The sequence below is a fragment of the Magnolia sinica genome, chromosome 3 (assembly GCF_029962835.1).
Source record: "Magnolia sinica isolate HGM2019 chromosome 3, MsV1, whole genome shotgun sequence".
In the NCBI taxonomy this organism is placed as follows: domain Eukaryota; kingdom Viridiplantae; phylum Streptophyta; class Magnoliopsida; order Magnoliales; family Magnoliaceae; genus Magnolia; species Magnolia sinica.
Window position 1 is genome coordinate 76,191,701 of NC_080575.1, and position 24,775 is coordinate 76,216,475.

The 24,775-nt window shown below is 45.0% G+C and overlaps 1 protein-coding gene across 2 annotated transcripts in view; it reads left to right on the top strand.

Annotated features, from left to right (window-relative positions):
- Positions 1-12,159, top strand: part of LOC131240032 (phospholipase A(1) LCAT3) — a 43,462-nt gene extending 31,303 nt beyond the window's left edge. The window contains exons 7-11 of one of the 2 annotated variants that reach the window (XM_058238037.1): positions 9,149-9,331; positions 9,788-9,945; positions 10,328-10,382; positions 10,882-10,935; positions 11,603-12,159. In XM_058238037.1, coding sequence (XP_058094020.1) covers positions 9,149-9,331; positions 9,788-9,945; positions 10,328-10,382; positions 10,882-10,935; positions 11,603-11,767 — 615 coding nt within the window. In that variant the 3' untranslated portion in view covers positions 11,768-12,159. The remainder of the gene's footprint in view (positions 1-9,148; positions 9,332-9,787; positions 9,946-10,327; positions 10,383-10,881; positions 10,936-11,602) is intronic. The other variant, XM_058238039.1, reaches the window with a different exon arrangement.
- Positions 12,160-24,775: the final 12,616 nt, after the last annotated feature.

Below are 24,775 nucleotides of genomic sequence, written 5' to 3' on the forward strand. Positions count from 1 at the left end.
ATATCTTCTTTTTTCGTCGAAAAATCCTCTGCAAGTTGCGGAAACCGCTTGCAGGCCGAGATCTTGTACCAAAATAGAGGTTTTGTTTGATTTGGGATGAGGGAGAGAAACTTTCGGGTAGAAAATCTCGGAGTAATCGGTGGGAAGGAATGAAATTTCAAAATTTTCGGAAGGGGAGAGGGATTTTGGGGTTTTTATCGCGATTTGGGGATCGGGAGGGCCGCGGGCAGATGCGTACTCGGTTACGCGGTACGCTCTTATCGTACTGACTAACGCTGTGGGGCCCACCGAGAATGCATCTCGTCTATCCATGCGGTCCATTCGTTTTTCCATATTGTTTTAACGGTTGAGACAAAAATTTAATGGCACCAAAAGATCAAGTGGACCACACCATTGGAAACAGTTTGAATAATGACTTCCACCGTTAAAACTTTTCTAGGGCCCACAGTGATGTTTATTTCTCATCCAACCGTTCATAAGTTCACACAGACATGGATGAAGGGAAAAAAAAAAAATAGAAGTTTGATCCAAAACTTCTGTGGCCCCCAAGATATTTTCAACGGTAAATGTTCAATTTATACTGTTTCCTATGGTGTGGTCCACTTGAGGTTTGTATATACTTATTTTTTAGGTTCAAGACCTAAAATTATCTGTTACAATGGATGGACGGAGTGGATAAAATACATAAATCATGATGGACCCCACAGGTGGGCTTGGACGGTGCAACCTCACTTGGTTGCACACCACCCCACCACGAGCTTCGGCGGCATGGGCTCTGGGTGCATGCTGATGCTATATGGGCCCCACCACGATGCATCTGTTGTATCCATTCAGTCCATTAATTTTTAAATATTATTTTAGAGCTTTAACCAAAAAATGAGGTAGATCTAAAACTTAGGTGGGCCACACCATGGGAAAATAGTAGTGATTGGATATCCACCATTTAAATCCTCCTAAGGCCCACTGTACTGTTTATTTGACATCCAATCCGTTAATTAGCTCATAAAAACTCAGATGAAGGGAAAAAACAAAGATCAGATTGTTCCAAAATCTTTATGGCCCCCAAAAAGTTTCTAATGGTCATAGTTCATTCAACACTGTTTCTTGTAATGTGGTCCAACTGAGATTGGGATATACCTTTTTTTTTTTTCTAAATATCATAAAATTATCTATATAAATAGATGGACGGCATGGATGAAACACATACCTCATGGTGGGGCCCACAGAACACGGCAGGGGAGTAGCCAAATCCCTCTCCGCGGCGTGCGGACCAGGGACGCGGATTTTCTACAGAAGACCGTCTGCTAGCTCAGGTGGGGCAGGTGGGGCCCACTGTGATGTTTGTAAGAAATCCTCTCCGTCCATCGATTTTGTGATTTCATTTTAGGACTTCTTGTAAAAAAATGAAAGATATCCAAAGCTCAAGTGAGCCGTACTAAAGGAAAATGTGGTTTGGAAAATTCCTACCGCTGAAACCTTTCAACAGTGATGTTTAGATGCAAACCATACTGTATACTCTGTTGGACCCACCGTAAATGCATGTGGTTCATCCACGCCGTTCATACGTTTTTAAAGATCATTGTAGGCGTTGAGACCAAAATTGAAGTATGTCCACACCTCAACTGGACCATACCACGTGAAACAGTGGAAATATTTATTTCCACCGTTGAAACGTTTCTAAGGCACCTGGTAATGTTTATTTTTCATCCAACCTGTTCATAGGATCTAACAGATATGGATGAAGGGAAACAAACAAATATCATCTTGATCTAAAACTTCTGTAGCCCTCAAGAACTTTTCAACGGTAGAAGTTCAATTCACACTGTTTACTTTGGTGTGGTCCACAAGATATTTTTATAGGCTTCTTGTTTTGGCTAAAGCCCTAAAATTATCTGGTAAAATGGACGAACGGATTGGATAAAATGCATGAATGAAGGTGGGCCCCACGAGTTTACTCAATACGCTTAGGGCCTGTTTGGCGGACCGATCCCACGGTATTAGGTGGGATGGGATTCAAAAACATCTTCATTGCCTATGGCCGGGACTCTTCCCTGTTACCATGGGATTAGCGTATTCCCCTTTTTGTTTGTAATACGGTGGTACATTGAAAGGATGTACCCACCATCATTTGAAACTTGGCAGTAACATACGTGTTATATCTAAACCATTTATTTGTTTTTAACCTCATTTTATAGCATGGGCCTAAAAATGAGGCATCCAAAACTTATGTGGTCCCAAAGAAGTTTTCAACGGTAAGTATTCAATCCCCATTGCTTTCTATGGTGGGGTTCACTTGAGCTTTAAATCTACCTGATTTTTTGGCCCATGCTCTAAAATGATCTCGAAAAATGGGTGGACGATGTGGATATAGCCCACACATCATGCTGTGGGACCTACACAACTTGCTAACATTGAGTGATATTAGCACGGACCCAATACGATTCCATCTAGCCTACTTCCAAGCTTTTCCACTCTTCCCAAACATGGAGTGGAATTGGAGACCAGATGCAATTCCATCCCACCTAAGCCCATCTAATCCAGCCGGCCAAACAGGCCCGTGGCTACTGGGAACGGATTGGCTACTCCCCCTGACACCAGCACCGTGGCTGGTGGTCGGTGCTTTGTGGGCCCCAACATGATGTATGTTTTTCATCCATTCCGTTCATCCATTCTTACAGATCATTTTAGGGCTTGATACAAGAAATGATTGGAATATAAATCTTAGGTGGGCCACACCACAGGACAAAAATAATGAATGGATATTCACAATTAAAATCCTCCTAAGGCCCACTGTACCGTTTATTTGACATCCAATCTGTTGGTTTGGTCATAAAGACCCAGCTGAAGGGAAACAATAAATATCAGCTTCATCCAAAACTTTTATGGCCCCCAAAATGTTTTTAATGGTCAAAATTCATTCAACACTGTTTCCTATAATGTGGTCCCCTTGAGATAGAGATATACTTCATTTTTTTTTTTATCATGTATAAAATGATATATAAAAATATATGGACAGCATGGATGACACACATACATCATGGTGGGCCCCATAGAGCACCGACCACCAGCCAATGGCTGGTTTCAGGGGGAGTAACCAATCTGTGGCGTCACTTCAGTGACGTCACCAAGCTTTGTGGACCCTGCCATGATGCATGTGTTGAATTCATACCGTCCATCCATTCAGAGAGAGAGAGTTTTATGGCATGAGAAAAATAATGAGATAGATTTAAAGTTCAAGTGGACCCCACCATATAAAACAATGGGGACAGTGATCCACCGTTCAAAACTTCCCCAGGGCCAAAGAAGTTTCCCATCAAGCTGATATTTTTATTTTCACTTCATCTATTTCTATGTTAACTTATGAATAGGTTGGATCTAAAAAATACATAATGGTGGGCCTTATAAATGTTTCAACGGTGGGACCCGATTAGGGAAAAAGTGTTAAGCATCTATTGGTAGTATGGTGCACTTTAGCTGTATAAGACCTGATTAAATGCTTTTATCTTTGCCATCAAGCACCTCTCATCTCTTTACACGTGTGCACGTTTAGAAAATCTGGACCGTTCATGTGTTGGGACCTGTTATTGAGGGTCCATGGCCCATTTTCGATACTTGTCGGATATTCTCAGTATTTGATCAGAGAACTTGTTATTGCCATTGAATTTGTGGACGCTCCCTCTAATTGGCCTGGATCATCCATCCATTCAGTTACCAATGTTCTAGATCTAATGCTCCATCAATAGCTTTGAAGGATGAAGCAATATGCTTGATTTAGGAACCTGACTTGTTCAGGTTACAGTTGGTACTTGTACAAGTAAGGCCCATGATTCAGTGATCTAAGCCATTGATATGGTGAGCCAAATGTGAATGCTCCATGCATCAAACTTGCGATGGAAGAATAAATACATCAAGGTGGACCCCATAATCAGGACCGCACTGTCGTGGATGAGGCTGGGGCTGCACATGCACATGCATTCATAAAGTAAAATTCAATCCATCCGCACTTTTTTTTTTTTTTGTCGATTATTGCAAATTTGTATACTACTAGGGAGCACAATGTCGTCTGGATCGGGAAAAGGAGGAGCAAGGGACATAGGGTGGAAACATGGACGGCCAGTGGAGGGGAATAAATATGGAGCCATATGCAACTATTGCGGCCAAGTGATACGGAGTGGGGGAGTGTCTAGGCTAAAAGAACATTTAGCAGGGGGATACAAGAACGTGAAAGACTGTCCAAGTGTAACAAGGCCAGTGAGAGAGGAGATGAGAAGAGTGTTGACTGAAGCGAAGTCACGTAAGCTGCAACAAAATGATTGGGAGAGGGATATGAGGGAAGAACTACGAGGCACTAGACGGGGCGTAGGTGCTATCGACGAGCATGATGACGACGACGATGAGGTGATCGCATACCCCAATGATTGTGTTATGGCTCGAGAAAGGAGTGATTTTAGACAAGTGATTCATGAGTCTCGGGCTTCAGAGTGGGAGAGGGAGCAAAGAAGACGGATTGATGAGAGTAGGCCGTCGTTTGGGACGTCCCGACATGAGACTGGTGGGACCAGCAGACGTTTTGAGGGAGGCAGCGGGCATGTCATACAACGGACGCAAAGCGCTCGTGTCCCAGATGCATCCATCGCAGGTGTTAATCAAAAAAGATTAAAAAATATGTGGAGCAAGGGGCTTAGGGAGAAAGTAGGTGGTGCTATATCTAGGTGGTTCATCTCGAGCCATATACCAACAAATGCAGCAGCTAGTCCTCACTTTAAAAATATGATTGAGGAGGTGCAGCGTGCCGGGCCCGGCGTGAAGCCTCCCACGCCACAAGAGATTCTTGGCGTCTACCTCGATCGGGAGCACGAGGAGATGCAAGCTTGGGTACGTGGACTCAAGCCAAACTGAAAGCAGTACGGGGTGACAATCATGTGTGACGGGTGGACGGGACCCACGAAATTGTCCATTATCAATTTCATGGTGTACTGTAGAGGACAACCAGTTTTTCTCAAATCTATTGATGCATCGGCCAAAATAAAAGAGCACGAATACATATATGCTCTCATAAAAAGAGTGATTAGAGAGGTTGGGTCCCATAATGTTGTCCAAGTTGTGACGGACAATGGCGGTGCATTCGTTAAGGCGGGGAAGAAATTGATGAAGAAGTTCAATCTCTATTGGACCCCGTGTGCGGCACACTGCATTGATTTAATGCTCGAGGAGATAGGCCAAAGGGATTCTGTCAAGAAGACTATCCAGGATGCGAGAAGAGTGACAAACTTTATATACAATCACTCATGGTTGTTGGCTGCAATGCGTGAGTGTTGTGGAGGGGACATTGTTCGACCAGGCACGACACGATTCGCCACGAACTTCATTGCACTCGACAGCTTATATAGGCACCGCGTGGGTCTGAGAAATTTGTTCAGATCCGAGAAATACATGGAGTGGAATCAGAGGAAGACCGATGGTGCAAAGACATGTTCGAAGATAGTGCTTTCCGATTCCTTCTGGGAAAAAGTTCACAACGTCGTTTCCTTTCTGCATCCGATGTACAAGGTCCTACGAGTCGTAGATAATGAGATGTGGCCTTCGATGGGGTCAATGTATGAGCTTATGAGAATTATGAGAGAAGGAATAATGACTGCAATCCCCAGTTCGTATCAATGGGTGATCAATATCATCGATCATCGATGGACTAGGACCCTCCAGCATCCACTCCACCAAGCTGGTAAGTTTCTTAATACAACTGAGTACCTTAAGCATCACTTCTGTTTGCATGTTAATACAACTGAGCAACTAATATTTGGGTTTCAGCATACTATTTGAATCCCAAATTTCATTACAAACGTCGGCTCCATGAGAATCAAAATTTGACGATGGCTGTCCACGAGGTGTTTGAACGATTGTTCAACAGCGCAAGCAGATTTCAGTAACCAGGTAATGCAATAAATTTTCTTCCTTATAGCCTTTAGAAATATGGGTGATTAAAAATAATGACCTGTGAATCCGTGTTTACAGTTATTGCGGTTTAGGGATGCGAGGGGTACGTTCTCATCTGCATTAGCAAAAGCATCGACTGAAACGATGATGCCATGTAAGTATGGTAACAAAATTAGGTAATTGCATTTTTCGTTTAAACTTCATACTAAACTAAGCTCCTTATGGATATATAGGTGAGTGGTGGGCGATGTACGGAGTCGACACGCCCGCACTGCAGTTATTAGCAGTCCGTGTTCTCGCACAGACTGTATCCTCCTCACCGTGTGAGAGGAATTGGAGCACATGGTCACTCATACACACCAGCAAGAGGAACAGGTTGGCATATGAGAAGCTGCAAAAGCTCGTTTACTGCCACTACAATATGAAGTTAAGAGAGAGGCAATTGAGGGTAGATCGAGACATGGAGGAAAATCAGGACCCACTAGACCTGTTGTCTATAGGTAACATGGCACAGATAGGTGATGATGATGAAGACCCACTTTATGAGTGGGTCAAATCAGCTGATTTAGATGATGCAGAGGGAGGCCCTTCTCCACAGGTAGCCGAGGGAGCAGCAGCTCTAGGTATCGATGTCAATCAGGTAGTAGAGGAACAAAAGGCGGATACAGACTCCTTTGATCCTTTGGTGAGGAGTTCGGCACGTTCCAATGAGGGTGAGGAAGCATCTTCACGGCCCCCACCCCATCATCAAGTCGTAGTGAGTGATGATGATGATGAGACTCAACCCCCACTCAACACTGATCCTGGGGATGACGACGACAGCGATGATGATGACCACGGCGATGACGACGGTGATGAGAGAGGGGACGGAGGCACCGACACTAGTATAGGTGGTACTAGTGGGGGTAGGGGTGGCAGTGGTGGGGGATATACGACGGCTCAGAGCCAACGATCCGTTGGCCAGTTCACTGAGGAGCAAAGCTTTGACCATGCCACTCAGGACATGGACCATGGATCTCGTCCACCATCCAGGGCGAGAGCATCGGAGCCCACATATATGTTCGAGCGTCGTTCGAAGAAGAAAGCCGGATGTGCCACGGCTGATGCCCTCACACGCAGCTTGTCATATATGAACATAAGTTCAAATCGGGGGAGCTCCACCTCTGTCCCACCTTATGCTCATGGGGGATATCATGGGTATGGCCACGACATCTCTGACATTCAGTCACGCTCATCTACCCATGAGTACAGGCAGCTAGAAAATAGTTTTTCGAGTCATGACCCTTTGACAGGTGGATATTCAGGATACCTGTATGATTAGCAGCAATACTATCAAGGAGTCGGGGTTGGACTTGATCTGTTCCCTCAGTACCCTGCTTAGGAAATGCCATCGATGTATGTCACGCAATTCCCACGTCTAGGCGTACTCATACAGTTTGGGGAGGATGACTATCAGAGGTACATAAGAGAGCTCCTCAATTGGTACGAGTAGAGGATGACTTGGGAACAATACTGCCAATATGTTGGGCAACAGTACTACTCTCAACTGCCACGGGATCCAGACAATGATTACGAGCCACCTCGTCACTCTATGTGGGGATGAAACATGGCTAGAAATGTGTATTTTTTCAATTTATTTACTTTTGCACGTCTTAATTGTTGTAAGCTTGCATTTGTATTATATAAACTCATTTTGATTACTATTTGAGTGATTTCTTACAACAACGCATGCTTTTTGGCCCCCATTAAATGAAAACTTTTAATTTAATATATTCTTTTTGCAAAATTTTCATTCCTGAATATGTAAATATATGTATTTAGGCATGTCCTAAAGTTTCACTGAAAAATTCCACCATTTTCTCCATGTTTCCCCCTTTTTCCCTGCATTTCCGATTATTGGCGATATTATCGGTGATAACGATATTATATCTTTATCTCCGGCCAGCGACACTTGTAGCGACACCGACAACTCGAACACTCTCTCATGCTACATGTGAGCTTTTTTTACTAGAGACATTGATAAGTGAGTTGGGGTTTATGGTTAATGTTCCCATAAAGCTATATTGTGACAATCATATTACCAATAATCCTATTTATCATGAGAAAACCAAGCACATCAAAGTTGATTGTCACTTCATCAGAGAAAAAGTTGCGAGTAAGGAAATTTGCACGTTGTTCATCGAGTCTCGGGATCAAGTGGTAGATGTGTTCACTAAGGTTCTTATTCACACTCATTTAGATCGTCTCTTCATCAAGTTGGGTGTTTATCATATACATGCTTAAGCTTGAGGGTGAGTGTTGATGGACCATGATGGATGGTGATGATCACATCACACGTGTGGCCCACTTTACATGAAGATTATGGTTTCTATTGTTTCATTTCATTATTCCTTTTGTTTAGTCCTTTAGGCATTGGGTGTTTATGTTCTCAATCAGCAAAGCCTCACATTCGAACACCAACTCTAAACATCACCAAATCGCTATGCTTCACTTTGCTTTCCTCGTGTACACACACTTACGAGTATCCTGGAGGTGAATCAGAGCAGGCAGTAGCCCTTGTCTCAGAGGGCTCCTATGCCCTTTTACCCAGTTAGATGTTACTATAGAGAATCCTATGCCCTTTTACCCATGTAGATGTTACTATAGAGAATCTTAAGATTAGACCCCTCCCGCATAGGCATTTGTCTTTCTTAGAGCAAAAGCGGGATGGTTATAGACGTCCAGTCCCCGATCCCGTTGACTAAGGACCAAGGCAAGCAGGGGCCCGTAGTGGGGGAATAGATTGAAGAGGCAGCAGGCAATGGCAATCAAACAAATCCCATTACTCCAACCAACACATTTATAAGCTAAAACTCATGTTTTGCTGGATGACGGGACGGGAAAGTGTAGCAGATCCATTCTTTGGTGGGAGTCTCTAACCATAGCAGGATCTGGACCAGTAAATGCTTAAAAACACACTGGAGGCACGAAATGAATATAAAAATAGGAATTTTCCACTTCTCTGATTTTTCTGTTATGTTATTTCCAGATTTCTTGTTACCATTGAAAAAAGAAGTAAACACTGATTCAACTGAATATTATGGCCCATACACACCAATATTTATTGTTTCTCTGGCCGACCATACAACTACCAACACCAACATTTTGAACCTTGGCATGACTCTTTGTGAAGCTATGCAACATTAATAAAGAAGATCCTTGTTCTGATGTACAGTTGGTCGAATGCCCATCAATCTATGAGATGTTACCGAATCCAGAGTTCAAGTGGAAACAAGAACCCTTGATCCGGGTTTGGCGAAAGGAATCTGAAGGCTCAAACACCGATTTGGTCAAATTGGAAGAGTATGGACCAACTGAAAGCATTAGGTTGTTTGAAGATGCTCTAAGGAATAATGAGGTAACTCGCCTTCGACTTCGATAACAGGTCCACTTTTACTTCATATGGGAAAGGTTTCAGATTTTTGTTTCTATCCTTTTATTTTTGCCTATGCTTGATGTTTATATTCTCATCTCACATGCCAACCTGTCCTAAGGCCAGGTGGAGCAAAGTTAATGTCAGGTGGACAGCAGTCATCAAACCTTTGGCAAGCAAATCATAAGAATCCAGCCCCAAATAGCTGAGATGAGGCTATGATGATCATCATTGTCACCTAGCACCTTTTTCTCACCCGCAAAACTAAATTTCAATTTAATGTTATTTTCTTCAGTGAGCTTTGACACTGAACAAGAGCCATAACTTCTAAATAGTGGCAACATGTCAGTTAAATAAGACCAAAGTTACCCTGAATCTTCAACTGGAATATTTTACTTGGTAGTCTGTGGTTTACTAGACCATCAGTGACTGCTTTTGCAGATGAAGTATGATGGGAAGCCAGTACCTCTGCCATTCAATTTCTCCATCTTCAAATGGGCAGCTGAGACCCGCCAAGTTCTTGACAATGCCCAATTACCAAATGGGGTCAGCTTCTATAACATCTATGGAACATCATTGGACACCCCTTTTGATGTTTGGTATGTTGCGTCTATCCTTTAAATGCTAGTATGATATTGCTATTTTTCTACAATAGATAGTCTATCCCTATCTTTTTCAGAAGAATAGTTTGCAAATATTCCAAAAGTAAGATTTTGAGCCATACCTCAATATTAGGGTGCACCTTGTTGCAATGATGAGGTTGTTAGTTTTGTTACTGCTGGGGGAAAAAAAAAGGAAAAAATAAAAATAAAAATCCCCAAATTTTACAAGTAATCAGTACCTTTAGATGACAAGTTCAACCAACAAAGTCCATCAACTTCTTGGATCATGATGAGCACATACCAATATGTTTAAGAATGATCTTTTTGTCTTGAAAGTGAACACAATATTCATGTTCATTCTTTCTGCTCTTTAATGCAGCTATGGGTCAGAGACCTCTCCCATTGAGGAATCATCGCAAATATGCCATTCGATGGTAACTGAACTGTTTTTTCCCCTTTTTTGGGCATTTATCTATATTAAGGTATGGGTGTATGAGGCTTGCTAAGTCTGCACACTTGTATGTGCGAATATATCAAATGTGTGCAACATACGAGCTTCCCATCAGGTGGACCACACTGATTAGATCTGCTTGTTCAAACATCAGGCAGTTTCTCAATCAATTGGACCACAATGTATCAAACAGAAGGATGGCTATAGCTATAAAATAATAATAATAATCTCTCATCATCCATGTTTTGTATATTGTGGCCCATCTGAGTAAGGTGAGAACAACTTAACAGTGCTGCCACCTAATGGAACGGCCAGGCCTCGAACAAAGGTTCCATGGTAGCATGTGTGCTTGGGCAGGGGCTCTGTGCGCTTGTGAGCTTATCAAATCTCTACACGTATAGATTTCCACCTGCATTTATTTTATTTCCTTTGGATTGCTGGTTATCAGGTCCCCAAAGTCTCATCGGTTTCTTTTTTTTCAGCCTCAATATTCTTACGTGGATGGAGATGGGACTGTTCCAGCTGAATCAGCAAAGGTTTTATTTATTGAAGTAGATGAATCCATTCTAATATACATTGAAGGAAAATTTCACCACCGCCCTGATGGATGAAATGTCAAACCACTCTATTTTGGAAGAAGTGTGTTAAGGGTGCATTTGGTTGCACCAAGTTAGACTGATATTTCATGATATTTGATGCAACCAAATGCTGCACCCTAAAACTTCCACTGACAAGGACAGATGTAATTAGATCTCACACTGACCAGATTTGCCAACTTTCAAAGCCTAAGGTTGTTGGTAGCTGTTGAAACTATGTAAATTCTTAAATCACTGGCTTAGGAGAGTTTAGGTGGCTTGCGGCAGGCTGCAAATTTGCTATCTGATTCACATAATAATTTAAACTTGTATAAAGAGATTTGCAATCTAGTGGTTGACCACATTTAGAAATAAAATGTGCAGAAAATGCAAATTTGCAGATGTTCATGCCCTTCGTTTGGTTCAAATTGGTAGTGGAAGTGGACACATGCACCTGAACATGGCCCACCCTTTCTACTCAGCTGACCTCTGATATAAGACAATCAAAGGACGTCGGTGCACTCTTTTCCCACAGGATGCGATTAACATTGCTCCATAAATAGGATTTTATTTTCATATTTTGTCCGCCATGTTTGTTCAATCTTAGCCTTTATCCCTTCCTATGCAGGCTGATAGTTTTGCAGCAGTCGCTAGAGTTGGAGTTGCTGCCAGTCATCGGGGGCTTTTGGCTGACAAAGATGTGTTTCAGCTAATCAAGCAGTGGTTGGGTGTGAGCCAAAAATCACAGCATTCAAAAACTGCTAGAGTGACCGATGAGTATATTCCAGGTTAGAATGTTGTTCAATCCGCTATCATTGTATGTTGTATGTATGCATGCAGTAAGAACATAAAAATTAAGTCATTGGATGTGTTTCCCTCTTTTGATGGCCAAAGTGTTTGCACACTGGGCATGCCCAGACTTGGTGGACATGTAATCTCCACCCTCCAATGGCCGCAGATGGATGCTAATTTGGCTTTTATGGGTACCCCTTAATCCTCTTTAGATTGGGGAAGATGGTGTGCACACCAACCCTCTGTACTCACTTGGGCGCATTCAAGTGGCCCATCCTTCTAATTAGTATACATTTCCTGGTGGTGTGTACATGGTATCATTAGTGTAGATACGTGGGAATTACCCAATCCAGTAAGCATTGAGTATTTATGAATGAAGTCACAAACTTGTTGCCCAAAGCATTTCAAAATAATTGGTGAAATTGCAAAAATCCCAATCTAAATGCTGAGGTATATAGTGCTCTACTTGAACTCATGTCTGTTTGTTTGGTCCTGTTTTCTTACAGGCGGGACCCTCCTTTAGTGGTCCAGATGTTTCATCTTCTTGGTGTTTGATTATGTGAGAACAACATATCTGGATAATCCTAGCTATCCATTGGTTTGCCCACAAGTCCACAATTTGAAAGTTGTGGCCATTCATCAAGAAGTGGGAAGCGACCACTTGAATGGTTTGGATTGTTTGATGGAACGGGTCTATGGGTGATCTCTCATTCACTGGACCCGACCTGATACATGACCTGGGCTTTTGGATCGCTGCGAGGTTGGTGTCGCCTGTTTATGACGTGGACCTTAACAAAAATCTCCTTGAATTGGAGCAAGCACTGGCAATATTCATTCATGCACAATCGCTACAAAAAAAAAAAACCATCCAATCGTGATTTATTGAATTTGGATTTGATATATTTATTTCAACAGTCCATTTGATGGGGACATAGTGGACTGCCACGACCGTCTATTTTGGTGCGACTATTTGATCACGGCTCCTCACCCGTCTACAGGTGGACCCACAGCCATGATGGTTTGGAAAGGGCAGGTGATGTTAGAGTATCAAATGGTAAAACGTGTGCATCGCCCTTCCCCTCTCCAATATCAGTTCAACTATATCAATCTCATGGTCTTATATTATCATTCTTCAATCAGTCGTAACTAAATTTCCAACCCTTAAAACACTTGCTCTTCCGAATCTTCCATTTGAGATAAAGCTGGCAAGCTCAATGTTGATGCCGAGATATGGTTAACCCCTTTTACACCGTCATGTACCTGCACAAGGAATGGACAAGGAAGACCTGGCTCGCAAAGGGGACCATTCAATGCCAAAATCAGGAAAGAGATTTGGGTCTAGTCAACTATCGAAAGTTTAGGGCTAAAGATAGTGTGTACCTTCTACTATTAAATGTATCTCTACTTATAGTTTTAGAAGAGACGATGGCGTAGAGGATATCTCTCTATTTAGAAGGTGCGTATTGGAGAGGAATTCGGATCCTGAGTGTGCGATGAAACTTCTGAGATCCTCAACGAAGATTTTGGGATCTTGAGCATATCGTGGAGATCCTCCAAGACCTTGGGCGGATCTCCATTGCAACGGATTTCCCAAGTCTTCAGCTAAGATCTCGAGCGGATGTAGTCAGACCTTGATGGGATGCAGGCTGACCCGACCTAAAGTGCCCTAACCTGGGTGATGCTGACCTATCTCCTTAGTCGAGCTAGGGGACAGGATGCTCTTGACGAACTTTGGAGATCTTGAAATCAACGCATTTGGGCGGGTCGGTGGGTGTTCCGATATGGTGATGGGATACCAAGCTCGATCTTACTTCTTACTTGGGTTATGAGTAGGGGATCGAACCTGCTGTTGTGTCCGGCCTGGAGAAGTGTGCAAGGTCCCAACCTAACCTTTTCCCATTGGTCGGCCCATTTTCCCTACAATACCCCCATACTTTCGAGTTCACACAGTGGGCTTGACAAGTAGATTGGTCTTCGCTAGGTCAGACCGTAATGTGGTTATGTTGTCGAGTCACCTTATCATTAATTACCAAAAAAGGTGGTCAGGCGTGAGTATGGGGGCGTATCGGCCGACAAGGTACGGCACACTCGAGGTGGCATATCGTGGCTCAAGGCCACGTGGCCTATCAGGGCGCCTTTTTGGCGTCAGGTGAGTGAGGCAGTGACGCGTGGCCTGTCCTCAGTCGTGGGGTCGTGCGGTGAGTGGGAGCGCGCCACGTGTCAAGACAGGAGAGTCGAGGAGCCATTTCGGCTGCATATTGATTGTGAGTAATAAATACTCCACTATAAAAGGGAGTGCCCTAACGTTGGGAAGGGTTATTTACCCTTTCTGCTCTCGCGTGCTCCTTCCTTAGCGTCAGGCGATTCCTAACGAGCGACCTTCCGACATCTTCTCAGGTGAGTCGCTTCCTTTGGTGAGCCTGGTTTCCACCCCCTTACTCCCCTCCCTTTTCTTTCTTTTTTCTTCTTCTGGTGTTTCGGCATGAGTTAGGCCCATAACCATACCGGAAACTTCGAATCCGTGGGAAGGGACCCCTGGTCGTGATGCTAGGGCAGACAACCTTCGCCCAATGTCAAACCTACCATCACCGTTGATGATGATGAGTGACAGGGACTTTCATGCGTCCCATGCATCGCAAGTAATTGAGTGTTCCCCGGCAGAGCTGTTGAAGGAGGCAGAGGATGCTTTCCCGGTGGAGGAGGGGCTTGTTAGATCCTCGTCGGAGGAGGGAAAGGGTCCAGTCAAATCCGTGCTAATGGAGGTTGACCTGGTGCGGATAAGGTCGGGGTATCACATTCCAAACTTTGTGGTACTCCGAGCTCCCTCATGGGGCGAGCTTCCTAATACGCCCCCTGAGGGCGAGGTGACCATCTTTCAGGTCGCCCTTCAGTGCGGCCTTACGCTTCCCCTTCGGCGGATAGTGAGGCAGGTGCTTACGCACTTGGGTTAGCTCCTAGGCAGCTGATCCCAAACGCTTGGAGGACATTAGTGGGGTTGTTCGTCCTCTTGTTCGAGCTTGACCAGCCCAAGCTGACCGCGGATGAATTTCTCCACCTATACTAGGTGAAATCTAACCCTCTTCATGAGGGTTAGTATTATTTCTCCTGGCGGGGGTCCAGCAAGGCCATAAATACAGACGTCTCGACCTTGAATAAGAACTGGAAGAATATGTGGTTCTTGGCGTCGAGGGAGTGGGAGATGGCAGAGATAGCCAAGCTACGTTCATGGGTCCTGACCTCCTTCACTTTGCCAGGTCAGTACAGTAGGGCTTTGATCTTCCCTTCCATTTTCCTTTTGTTTCGCTCGGTCATCATTTCCACTCTAACTTGTGTTCTTCTCTGGCAGTTCTTCCCAAGTATCCCACTTTATTAAGTCCAGAAGCTCTTACTCAGATTGCCGGAGCGAGGTCGGTGGAAGCTGGGCTAAGATCTTGGAGGGAGCTTCTCGCACCCGAGCTTTTGCTCAAATCAGGTCTTGACTCCTTTTTAACAGGTACATTCTTCCAGGGATTCCGATTTTTAGGTCTTCCCTTTGCTTATGTGTTTGTTGACATTTGTTTCATGTCGTGTAAAGATGCCTGAAGCGAGGCCCTTGAAACGCAAGGCACCTCCCCCTACCGAGCTTGCTCGGAAGAAGAAGAAACCGACCTCAAAAGGCAAGGGGAAGGTCAGGCCTCTGTCTTCTATGACCCAAGAGGTTGCAGAAGACATGCCGACCTCGACTCCTGCTGCTACCGTTATCAAGGTGGCTGAGGAGGTCGACTTCGCTCACCGAAGCCAGTCCTGCTAGGGCCCAGGCAGTCGCGGGGATGTCTGCCGAGCTTCCCGTACCCCAGGCGGGGGGCCCGTCTGGTAGTTGGGGCGGAGGGGGTCAGAGGCCTCCCAAGTCGGCTCAGGCCACACTAGAGAGCCTCCTGCCCTGGGTGGATCGGCATGTTCCTGATGCCGAATTCGCCCGCGTGATGGATATGTTGTCGAATGGAGTCATTTTGCCAGCTAGCGAAGCTCTTCTTCAAGGTAGGTTCTCCTTCCTTAAGATGGCTTGTCGCTTTCTTCCTGCTTTGGTATAACATTACCCTTTTCTTTTTTGCAATACGCTCCTTCCTTGCTTAACATGCATCAGGAGCTATTGCGCCTCCAAACAGAAGTCAAAGAGGCGGAGGAGGCATTGCTACGGAAGGGGGTCGAGGCCGAGCAACTTCACGCCGAAGCTAGGCGGCTTCGTGAGGAGGCCGAGCAGCTTCGATCTGCTTTGAAAACTCAGGCGGAGAGTTTGACGGCCAAGCTAGAGGCCTCGAAGAAGCTGCTTACCGAAGCCTTGGAGAGAGGGGCTCGAAGGAAGTAAGACCTGGTTGGCCTAAAGCGTTCTTTTGATGTGAAGATCAATGAGGCCCGGGCACTTATTTCTTCGGCCCGTGCAGTCACCGTGGAGGAGTTCAAGTCTTCCAAAGAGTACACGGAGGATAGGGACGCCCTATATGGCGCCGGGTATGAGAGGTGCCTCAAGGATATAAAGGGGGCGTATCCCGAGCTTGACTTCTCGGCCTTTGAGGAGGTCAGCTCCGATTTCGATGTTCCCCCAGAAGACTTACCCTTCGAGCAGCCCCTCGCAGCACCATGACACCTTCTTGTCCCCTTCTCATTGTAACTCTTGACTTTTTTGCAATGTACTCTTTCCAAGTTACTTTTAATGAAAAAGATATTTTTTGGTCCATTGCTTTGGTCATTTGAGTAGATTGGTAAATTTTGCAACAGGTATGTTGACATCTTATGCCGGGGTTGAGCCCTTAGCCATTTTTACCCTGTGAATCTATGATTCTCGGTCGAGCACTTTCGTAGGTCAGATACTTCTGTGTTTTCAGAGTATCGTCTTTTCCGTAAATTGTGCGGCCCGAGTAGTGGCGATAATTCATGGCCCGACCTCTTCTTAAAGGGTCAACCCATTAGTAAGGGTTGTTCTTCCCTTATATTGTGGGAAGCCCTTGATAGATTTTTAGTAGATGGATCGTTTGTAGATGTGGAACTAGAAAGCAAAACTCATCCCAACCTTGGGATTTGTTTATTGCAATAGTTCCAACATTGTAGACTAGAAAACAACAAAAAGGTAGATCTTTTGCCAGGTCGGCCCTTATGCATAGTAGATCTTGAGATGCTTAGCATTCCATGGATGTGGCAAGAGTCATCCTTCCAAGTCTTCATGTCGATACGATCCTGGTCGACTTATGCTCATTACTACGTAGGGTCCTTCCCAGTTCGATCCCAAGGTTCCCGAGCCAGGTTCCTTGGTGTTCTAAAAGGTTATACGGAGAACCAAGTCTCCAGCTCGAAACCTTCTTGTCTTCACCCTGGAATCGTAGAAATAAGCGATCTTCTGTTGTCGGATTGTGACCTTGATCCGGGCTCATTCCCTTCTTTCTTCGATGAGGTTGAGATCTAGTGCCATCTGTTCGGCATTCTGCTGTTCGTCGTAAGAGCGGGTCTGGGCAGTCGGTAGCTCGATCTCGACTGGGATAACGGCCTCTTGGCCATTAGGGCAGCAGTTAGGTATGCCCAGAGGATGTCGAGAAGCTCTTCTGCTCGGGCTCCTTTAGCTTTCTCGAGTTTTGTTCAGAGGTGGTTCTTGATGATCTTGTTGACTCCTTCGACTTGTCCATTAGTGTGAGGGTGCCGGGGTGATGAATAGACATTTCGAATCCCAAAATTTTCGCACATACCTCGGAATTGCTTGTTGTCGAACTGTTTTCCATTGTCCGAAATGATTGCATGGGGGATTACATACCGGCATATGATATGCTTTCAGACGAAGTCTGTAATTTTTTGCTCGGTGATCTTAGCCAGGGGCTCGGCTTTGGCCCACTTGGTGAAATAGTCAATCGCGACGACCGCAAATTTAGTCTGCCCTTTGCCAGTTGGTAAGGGGTTGATGATGTCGATTCCCCATTGGACAAACGGCTATGGTCTGGTCTAGGAGTCAGTTACTCGGGAGGCTATCGAGGTATCGTTGCAAACCGTTAACATTTGTCACATTTCTGAGCATGTTGTTGCCCATCCATTTGGATGGTCGGCCAGAAGTATCCTTGTCGAATGACTTTGTGGGCGAGGGCTTGGTAGCCAGAGTGGTTGTCGGAAATGCCTTCATGGACTTCTTTTATAACATATTCTGCTTCGTCAGGTCGGATGCATCTAAGATATGGGAGCGAGAATCCTTTTTTGTATAGAGTTTCTCCGATCATGGTATAGCGAGCCGCTCTTACTCGAAGCATGCGCGCCTCTGGGCGGTTATCGAGGAGCTTTCCCTCCTTGAGGTAACCGATTATCAGGTCCATCTAGGTTGGCTCTAAGTCTATCGGGAGGACCATGCTTGGGTCGGGTTTGCTAATGCTCGGTTTGGTTAAAAACTCGATCGAGATCGGTTTTGGGATGTCATCTTCAGCTGTCAAGGCTAGTTTTGCCAATATGTCTGCTTTAAAGTTCTCTACTCTAGGGATCAGGCTGATGTTGTACTTCAAGAATTTATTAATCAGCTCTCAGGCTCTCTACAGGTAGGCTTTCATTCGTTCTTTTTTGACTTGGTATTCGCTAGTTATCTGGTTGACGACAAGCTATGAGTCGTTGCGAATCTCCAAATGTTGGACTCTCATGGCTGCTGTCAACCTGAGCCCAGCCAATAATGCCTCATATTCTGCTGCATTGTTTGATGCTTGAAATCCAAATCTCAAGACATATCGTATGCATGTCTGGTCAGGAGCTTCCAGGACTACCGGCCCTATTGCCTTTAGAATTGGATGAACCATCAATATACAACGTCCACGTCGGCTAATCTGGGTCAGTCGTGTGATGTTCGGCCAGTTCAAACTGAATGTTTGGACCGAATTTCAGCTCGGCATGACCCAACTCAACATGACCCGGGTCGATGATAGGAGAGGGTCCCAGCTTGATAGGACTCGGGTCGTTCTTGGGTATGAGCTCGGCGATGAAGTCAGCCACTGCTTGGCCCTTGATTGTTGTCCGAGGCTGATACTTGATGTCGAACTCACTTGGTTCGATTACCTATTTCGTAAGCTTTGCAGATACCTCGGGCTTTTGGAGCACCTAGCGAAGAGGTTGATTAGTCGGGACAATGATGGTATAGACTTGGAAGTACGGTCGTAAGCGACACGACAAGATGACTAGAGCTAGGGCTAGCTTTTTTATGTCTGGATACCTAGTTTCGACAAGGACCAGTGCTTCGCTGACGTAGTACACCAGAAGATGTTTCCCTTCTTGCTCTCTGATGAGGGCCGAGCTAACTGTCGTTGTTGACACAACTAGGTATAGCACTAATGGTTCTCCTTGCTCGGGATTAAAGAGAAGTGGTGGCGATCCTAGACATTGCTTGAGTTACTGAAAGGCGAGCTCGCATCTTCCGTCCACTCTATTTTCTGCTTTCCTTTCAATTGCTTGAAAAAAGGAAGGCATTTATCGGTTGCTCGAGATACGAAGCAGTTCAAGGCAGTTATTCTTCCCGTAAGACATTGGATCTTTTTCGTTGTCCTAGGTGAGATCATGTTGAGCAGAGCTTAGATTTTCTCAGGGTTCACCTCGATCCCTCTCTAGCTGACCAAGAATTCGAGGACTTCTCCCAAGCTACGCCAAAGGTACACTTAATCGAATTCAACCTCATTTGATATTCTCACAGGATTATGAACGTTTCTTCGAGGTCAAAGATATGGTCTGTCGTGTTAATGCTTTTGACAAGCATGTCATCGATGTAAACTTACATGGAGCGCCCAATCTGGCGAGCAAACATTTTGTTGACGAGCCTTTAATATGTAACCCCAACGTTCTTCAGTCCAAAAGGCATGACTTTGTAGTAGTAGAGTCTCTTATCTATGACGAAAGTCGTCTTCTGCTTGTCATATGGATGCATAGCAATTTTTTTTTCCTGAATAGGCGTCGATGAAGCTCAGGAGTTCATGTTCAGTCGTGTTGTCGACGAGATGGTCGATCCTGGGGAGAGGGAAGTTGTCCTTGGGGCAAGCTTTGTTCAGGTCGATGTAATCAACACAAACCCGCCACTTCCCATTGGATTTTTTAACCAAGATGACATTGGCTATCCAGTCTGGATAGTAGATTTCCTCGATGAAGTTGGCCTTGATGAGTTTTTCGACTTCTTCTCCGATTACAGCGTATCGTTCGGGTTTGAATACTCTTCGTTTCTGTCGAATTGGTTGATAGTCGGGATCGACATCCAACCTATGGACCATAACTTTTGGGGTAATGCCGGGCATGTCCTGATGAGACCATGCGAATACATCGGCATATCGTCGAAGGAGACTCATAACTTCATCTCGTAACGGTGGTGTTAGGTATGAGCCAATCTGCACCGTTCGGGTCGGATTGGAGTCATCGAGCACGAGTATGAGGTCTTTCATGGGGCGCCCTCTTTCAATGGAGTCTTCTTGGGGATCGAGAGATGTGATGGCCATTTCCTAATGCTAGGTCCTTAGTGTCATCGAATAGCACAACCGAGCTTCTTGTTGGTCTCCTCTGACTAGTTGAAATTTCATCGCGAGATGGTACGTTGACACGATGGCCCGAAAAGGGTTGAGTGAAGGTCGTCCGAGAATGACGTTGTAGACAGAGGGGTAGTCTACTACTAAGAAGTCAGTCATGGTCGTTGTTTGGTTGTCTTTCTCCAACCGTGACCGGGAGTTGAATTGATCCTTCTGATGTGACTTTGTCTCCTGCGAATCCGAGTAGGGGAGTTTTGACGGCTCAAAGGAGAGGTCGCCCGACTCCTATTTTGTCGAATGCTTCGGCGAAAAGGATGTCTACCGAGCTGTCGGTGTCCACTAGGATACGAAACACTCTGCGGTTAACTATAGTCATGGTTACCACGAGTGCGTCGTCATGAGGGTGGTGAACACCTCGAGCGTCCTCTTCAGTGAAGGTCAGATCACAATGCATTATCTTCTGCTCTTTCAGGGGTCTGCTTGTGACGAGTACTTGATGCTCCGAGTTGGGGCAGCTGATGCTTCTGGCGTGAGCTTTCCGAGCTCGGTTTAAGTCTCCTCCTCCGGTAGGTCCGCAGAAGATTGTGCGAATTTCCTCGGTCGGTTCATTGTTGATGGGTTACTTGTTCTTCGGGTCAGCTCGTTCTTCCTTTCTGTTGATATATTCGCGTAGGTGCCCGTTGCGGATAAGAGTTTCAATTTCCTCTTTCAGGTCAAAACAGTTACTAGTTGAGTGGTCGTGATCTCGGTGAAAGTGACAGTATTTTCGTGTGTCTTGTCACGCCTCAAACTCGAAAACCGGGCTCACAAAATTTTCGATCGCCGAATCCGGTGCCGACAGCCTCCGTAGTACCCCATTCTCGGCTCCAACGCCTACACGCCAGATTCCGATCCTGGGATCCTACAAGGAGGATTTTTTTTTATTTTTTATTTTTACATTTATCTCATAATAAGCATAACCACAAGTATACCCAAATCATAAAGGCAACATCATCATCACATATCCACTAATATAATCATTTGAATACAATGCTAAAAGGGAAATACATATATCGAAATCAAAGCTTCAAAAGATAACTGCACACTCCAAGCTCAACGCTGCTGCAACCTAACGCCACATGCACGCATCTATCGCGCATAAGTTTATAGAAAGCTTAGAGGGTGGTGAAAGTGTGTGCACAAGGTAAGTGTCAAGTATACCATAAAGCCCATAAATCATACATCATCGGAATAAGCGGAAATACTGACAAGATCATGAATCATATGATATCAGAGTAATTAAAGTAAGCGAAAATATACTAGTAAGTCTATGTGTGCTATCAGCTGTACCAAAGCCATGTGATGCAAGGCATGGAAGCTATCGGCCATACCAAGGCCATGCGATGCGAAACATCAAAAGACAATAACAGATGCTGAGGATGCAATGCAATATGCAAATCCAGATGAGCCACGAATACCAACAACCTCATCTAGGCCACATAAGTGCAAAAACATAGTAACTCAAAATACTAAGTACTGTAGATGCAATATAATATGCGGTGCGAATGAAATGACCATGTTGGAATGTGAAGTCTGGATGATAGTACGAAGTATCACAGGCTATGAGGTCCATCACAAGGGACTTCTATCTAAATCAGTCCCATACCTAAATTTGGATAGTCAGACACAATGTGGTAAACTCCTGATCTCAAGTTAGTCGCGCGCCCAACCGAAATCCTGGCCATGTGAAGGTACATAACAATTAGTTGCGAACCACCAGCCGTAGTGGATAGTGAATGAAATAGATGCATGAGTATGCAACTCCTGCTCAATAAGTTCATATATCAGTACGGTTCCTCTCTGAAAAATCACCGGGGTCTATTACACTCAAAACCAGATTGCCGCCCCATCGCGCGCAATAAGGTGAGTGGAAGAGACCTCACTATCCGCCTGCCAATATCGGGCTCGGCTCGTCGATAGCGGACCCATTCCTCGAGCTGGTCAGACTCAGCCTAACATTGCCCCCTCCTCTCGGGCAGGTAAGGCCGTACCCCCTTCCAACCGACCACGACACAGTGGGAGACGCGGCCTAACGGTATACGGCCCTCATGCGCTCATGCATCCACTCGGTCTAGACGTTGGAGCAACCTCTGGAACCAAGAGGGTTTAGGGACTTTCACCCAGGGATATCTATAGCACCCCATGTAGAATAGATTTTCGGTGTCCCATCTGGCCATCCACGAAATACCTGTGGAGGCTACGGCCCTGATGTCGCTAGGGCGTACAATAATCACAACACAATGCAAGATGCATGAGTCATACAATCCAGTTATGCATCAATCCTGCGCATACTGTGCGCTCATGTGAATAACCTCAGCCTATCAGGGAGTCTCATAACAACCTGCCTAATGACGTATGCAATGGTCAACTACATCTCATAACAAACATGCAGATGATGCGTATGGGCATGTATCATGTTGCTATGTTGTCACATACTCATAAATCGGTATCAATAACCGGCATCGACAATCGACCTCGACAATGTAGACATTTAACCAACATTACCCCCAAGAAATGACCCACATAGAGCCTAACATATAGTGGACCCATGACCTCACACAAGAGCCAAATATACAACACCATGGGCCTCACTCAAGAGCTTAATATACATCACGATGAGCCTTTCACATGGGCCTAACATACATCACAATGGGCTCCATCGCCTGGCCCTCAAATGCATCACAATGGGCCTCATCACATAGGCCTCATATACATCACATTGGGCCTTAAATACGGGCTGAATACACATCACAATGACCTTAAATAAGGACCGTATATACATCACATTGGGCCTCAAACATGGGCCAAATGCACATCACAATGGACCTCAAATACCGGTCGCGTATGCATCTCATTGGGCCTCGACAATCGGAATCGGCCTCTATAATCGGAATTGACGATCGATCGATAATCAGAATCGGCAAATCGGTCACGTCAATTAGAATTAGCAATCGGTCATGACAATGGAAATCGATCGATAATCAAAATCGGTAAATCGGTCACGTCAATCGGTATCAACAATCGGATAGATCGATAATCAGATCGGTAAATCGGTCACGATAACCGGAATCGATCGATAATCAAAGTCGGCAAATCGGTCGCGACAATCGGATCAATCGATAATCAGAATTAGCAAATCGGTCACGACAATCGGAATCGATCGATAATCAGAATCGGTAAATCGGTCACGTCAATCGGAATCAACAATCGGTCATGACAATCAGAATCGATCGATAATCAGAATCAGCAAATCGGTCACGTCAATCGGAATCGATAATTGGTCGTGATAATCGGAATTGATCGATAATCAGAATCGGCAAATCAGTCACGTCAACCGGAATCGGTAATCGGTCGTGACGATCGGAATCGATCGATAATCAGAAACGGCAAGTCGGTCACGTCAATCAGAATCGGCAATCGGTCGCGACAATCGAAATCTATCGATAATCAAAATCGGCAAATCGGTCACGCCAATCGGTATCGGCAATCGGTCATGACAATTGAAATCAATCGATAATCGAAATCAATCGATAATAAGAATCGGCAAATCGATCATGTCAATCGGTATCGGCAATCGGTCATGACAATCGGAATCGATCGATAATCAGAATCAGCAAATCGGTCACGTCAATCGGTATCGGCAATCGGTCATGACAATCGAAATCAATCGATAATCAGAATCGGCAAATCGGTCATGTCAATCGGAATCGGCAATCGGTCATGACAATCGGAATCGATCGATAATCAGAATCGACAAATCGGTCACGTCAATCGGAATCGGCAATCGGTCATGACAATCGGAATCAATCGATAATCAGAATCGGCAAATCAGTCACGTTAATCGGTATCGGCAATCGGTCATGACAATCGGAATCAATCGATAATTAGAATCGACAAATCAGTCACGTCAATCGGTATTGGCAATCGGTCGCGACAATCGGAATCGATCGATAATCAGAATCAGGAAATCGGTCACATCAATCGGAATCGATCGATAATCAGAATCGGCAAATCAGTCACGTCAATCGGGATCGATCGATAATCAGAGTCGGCAAATCGGTTACGATAATCGGCCTCGATCGCTAATCGGTCAATCGGCAAGAATGGACCTAACAAGGCCTAATGGAAGATCACAATGTGGACATTCAACCATCATTGTCCATCAATGTGGACATTTAACCAACATTGATCCCAAGGAGTGGCCCACATAAACATCATTACATACATCATGGCGAAATCACATATCTCAACGGGCCTTAAATATACAACCAGTGGGCCCTACGCCTGGGTCTCAGATACATCACATTAGTCCCTTATCACACGGGCCTCAAATACACAAGAGTTGGGCCCTGCACCTAGGCATCATACACATCACGTTGGCCCCTCATCACACGGGCTTCAAATACATAACAGGTGAGCCCTGCACCTGGGCCTCATATACATCAAATGGGTCGAAATACATGGGCCCCGAATGC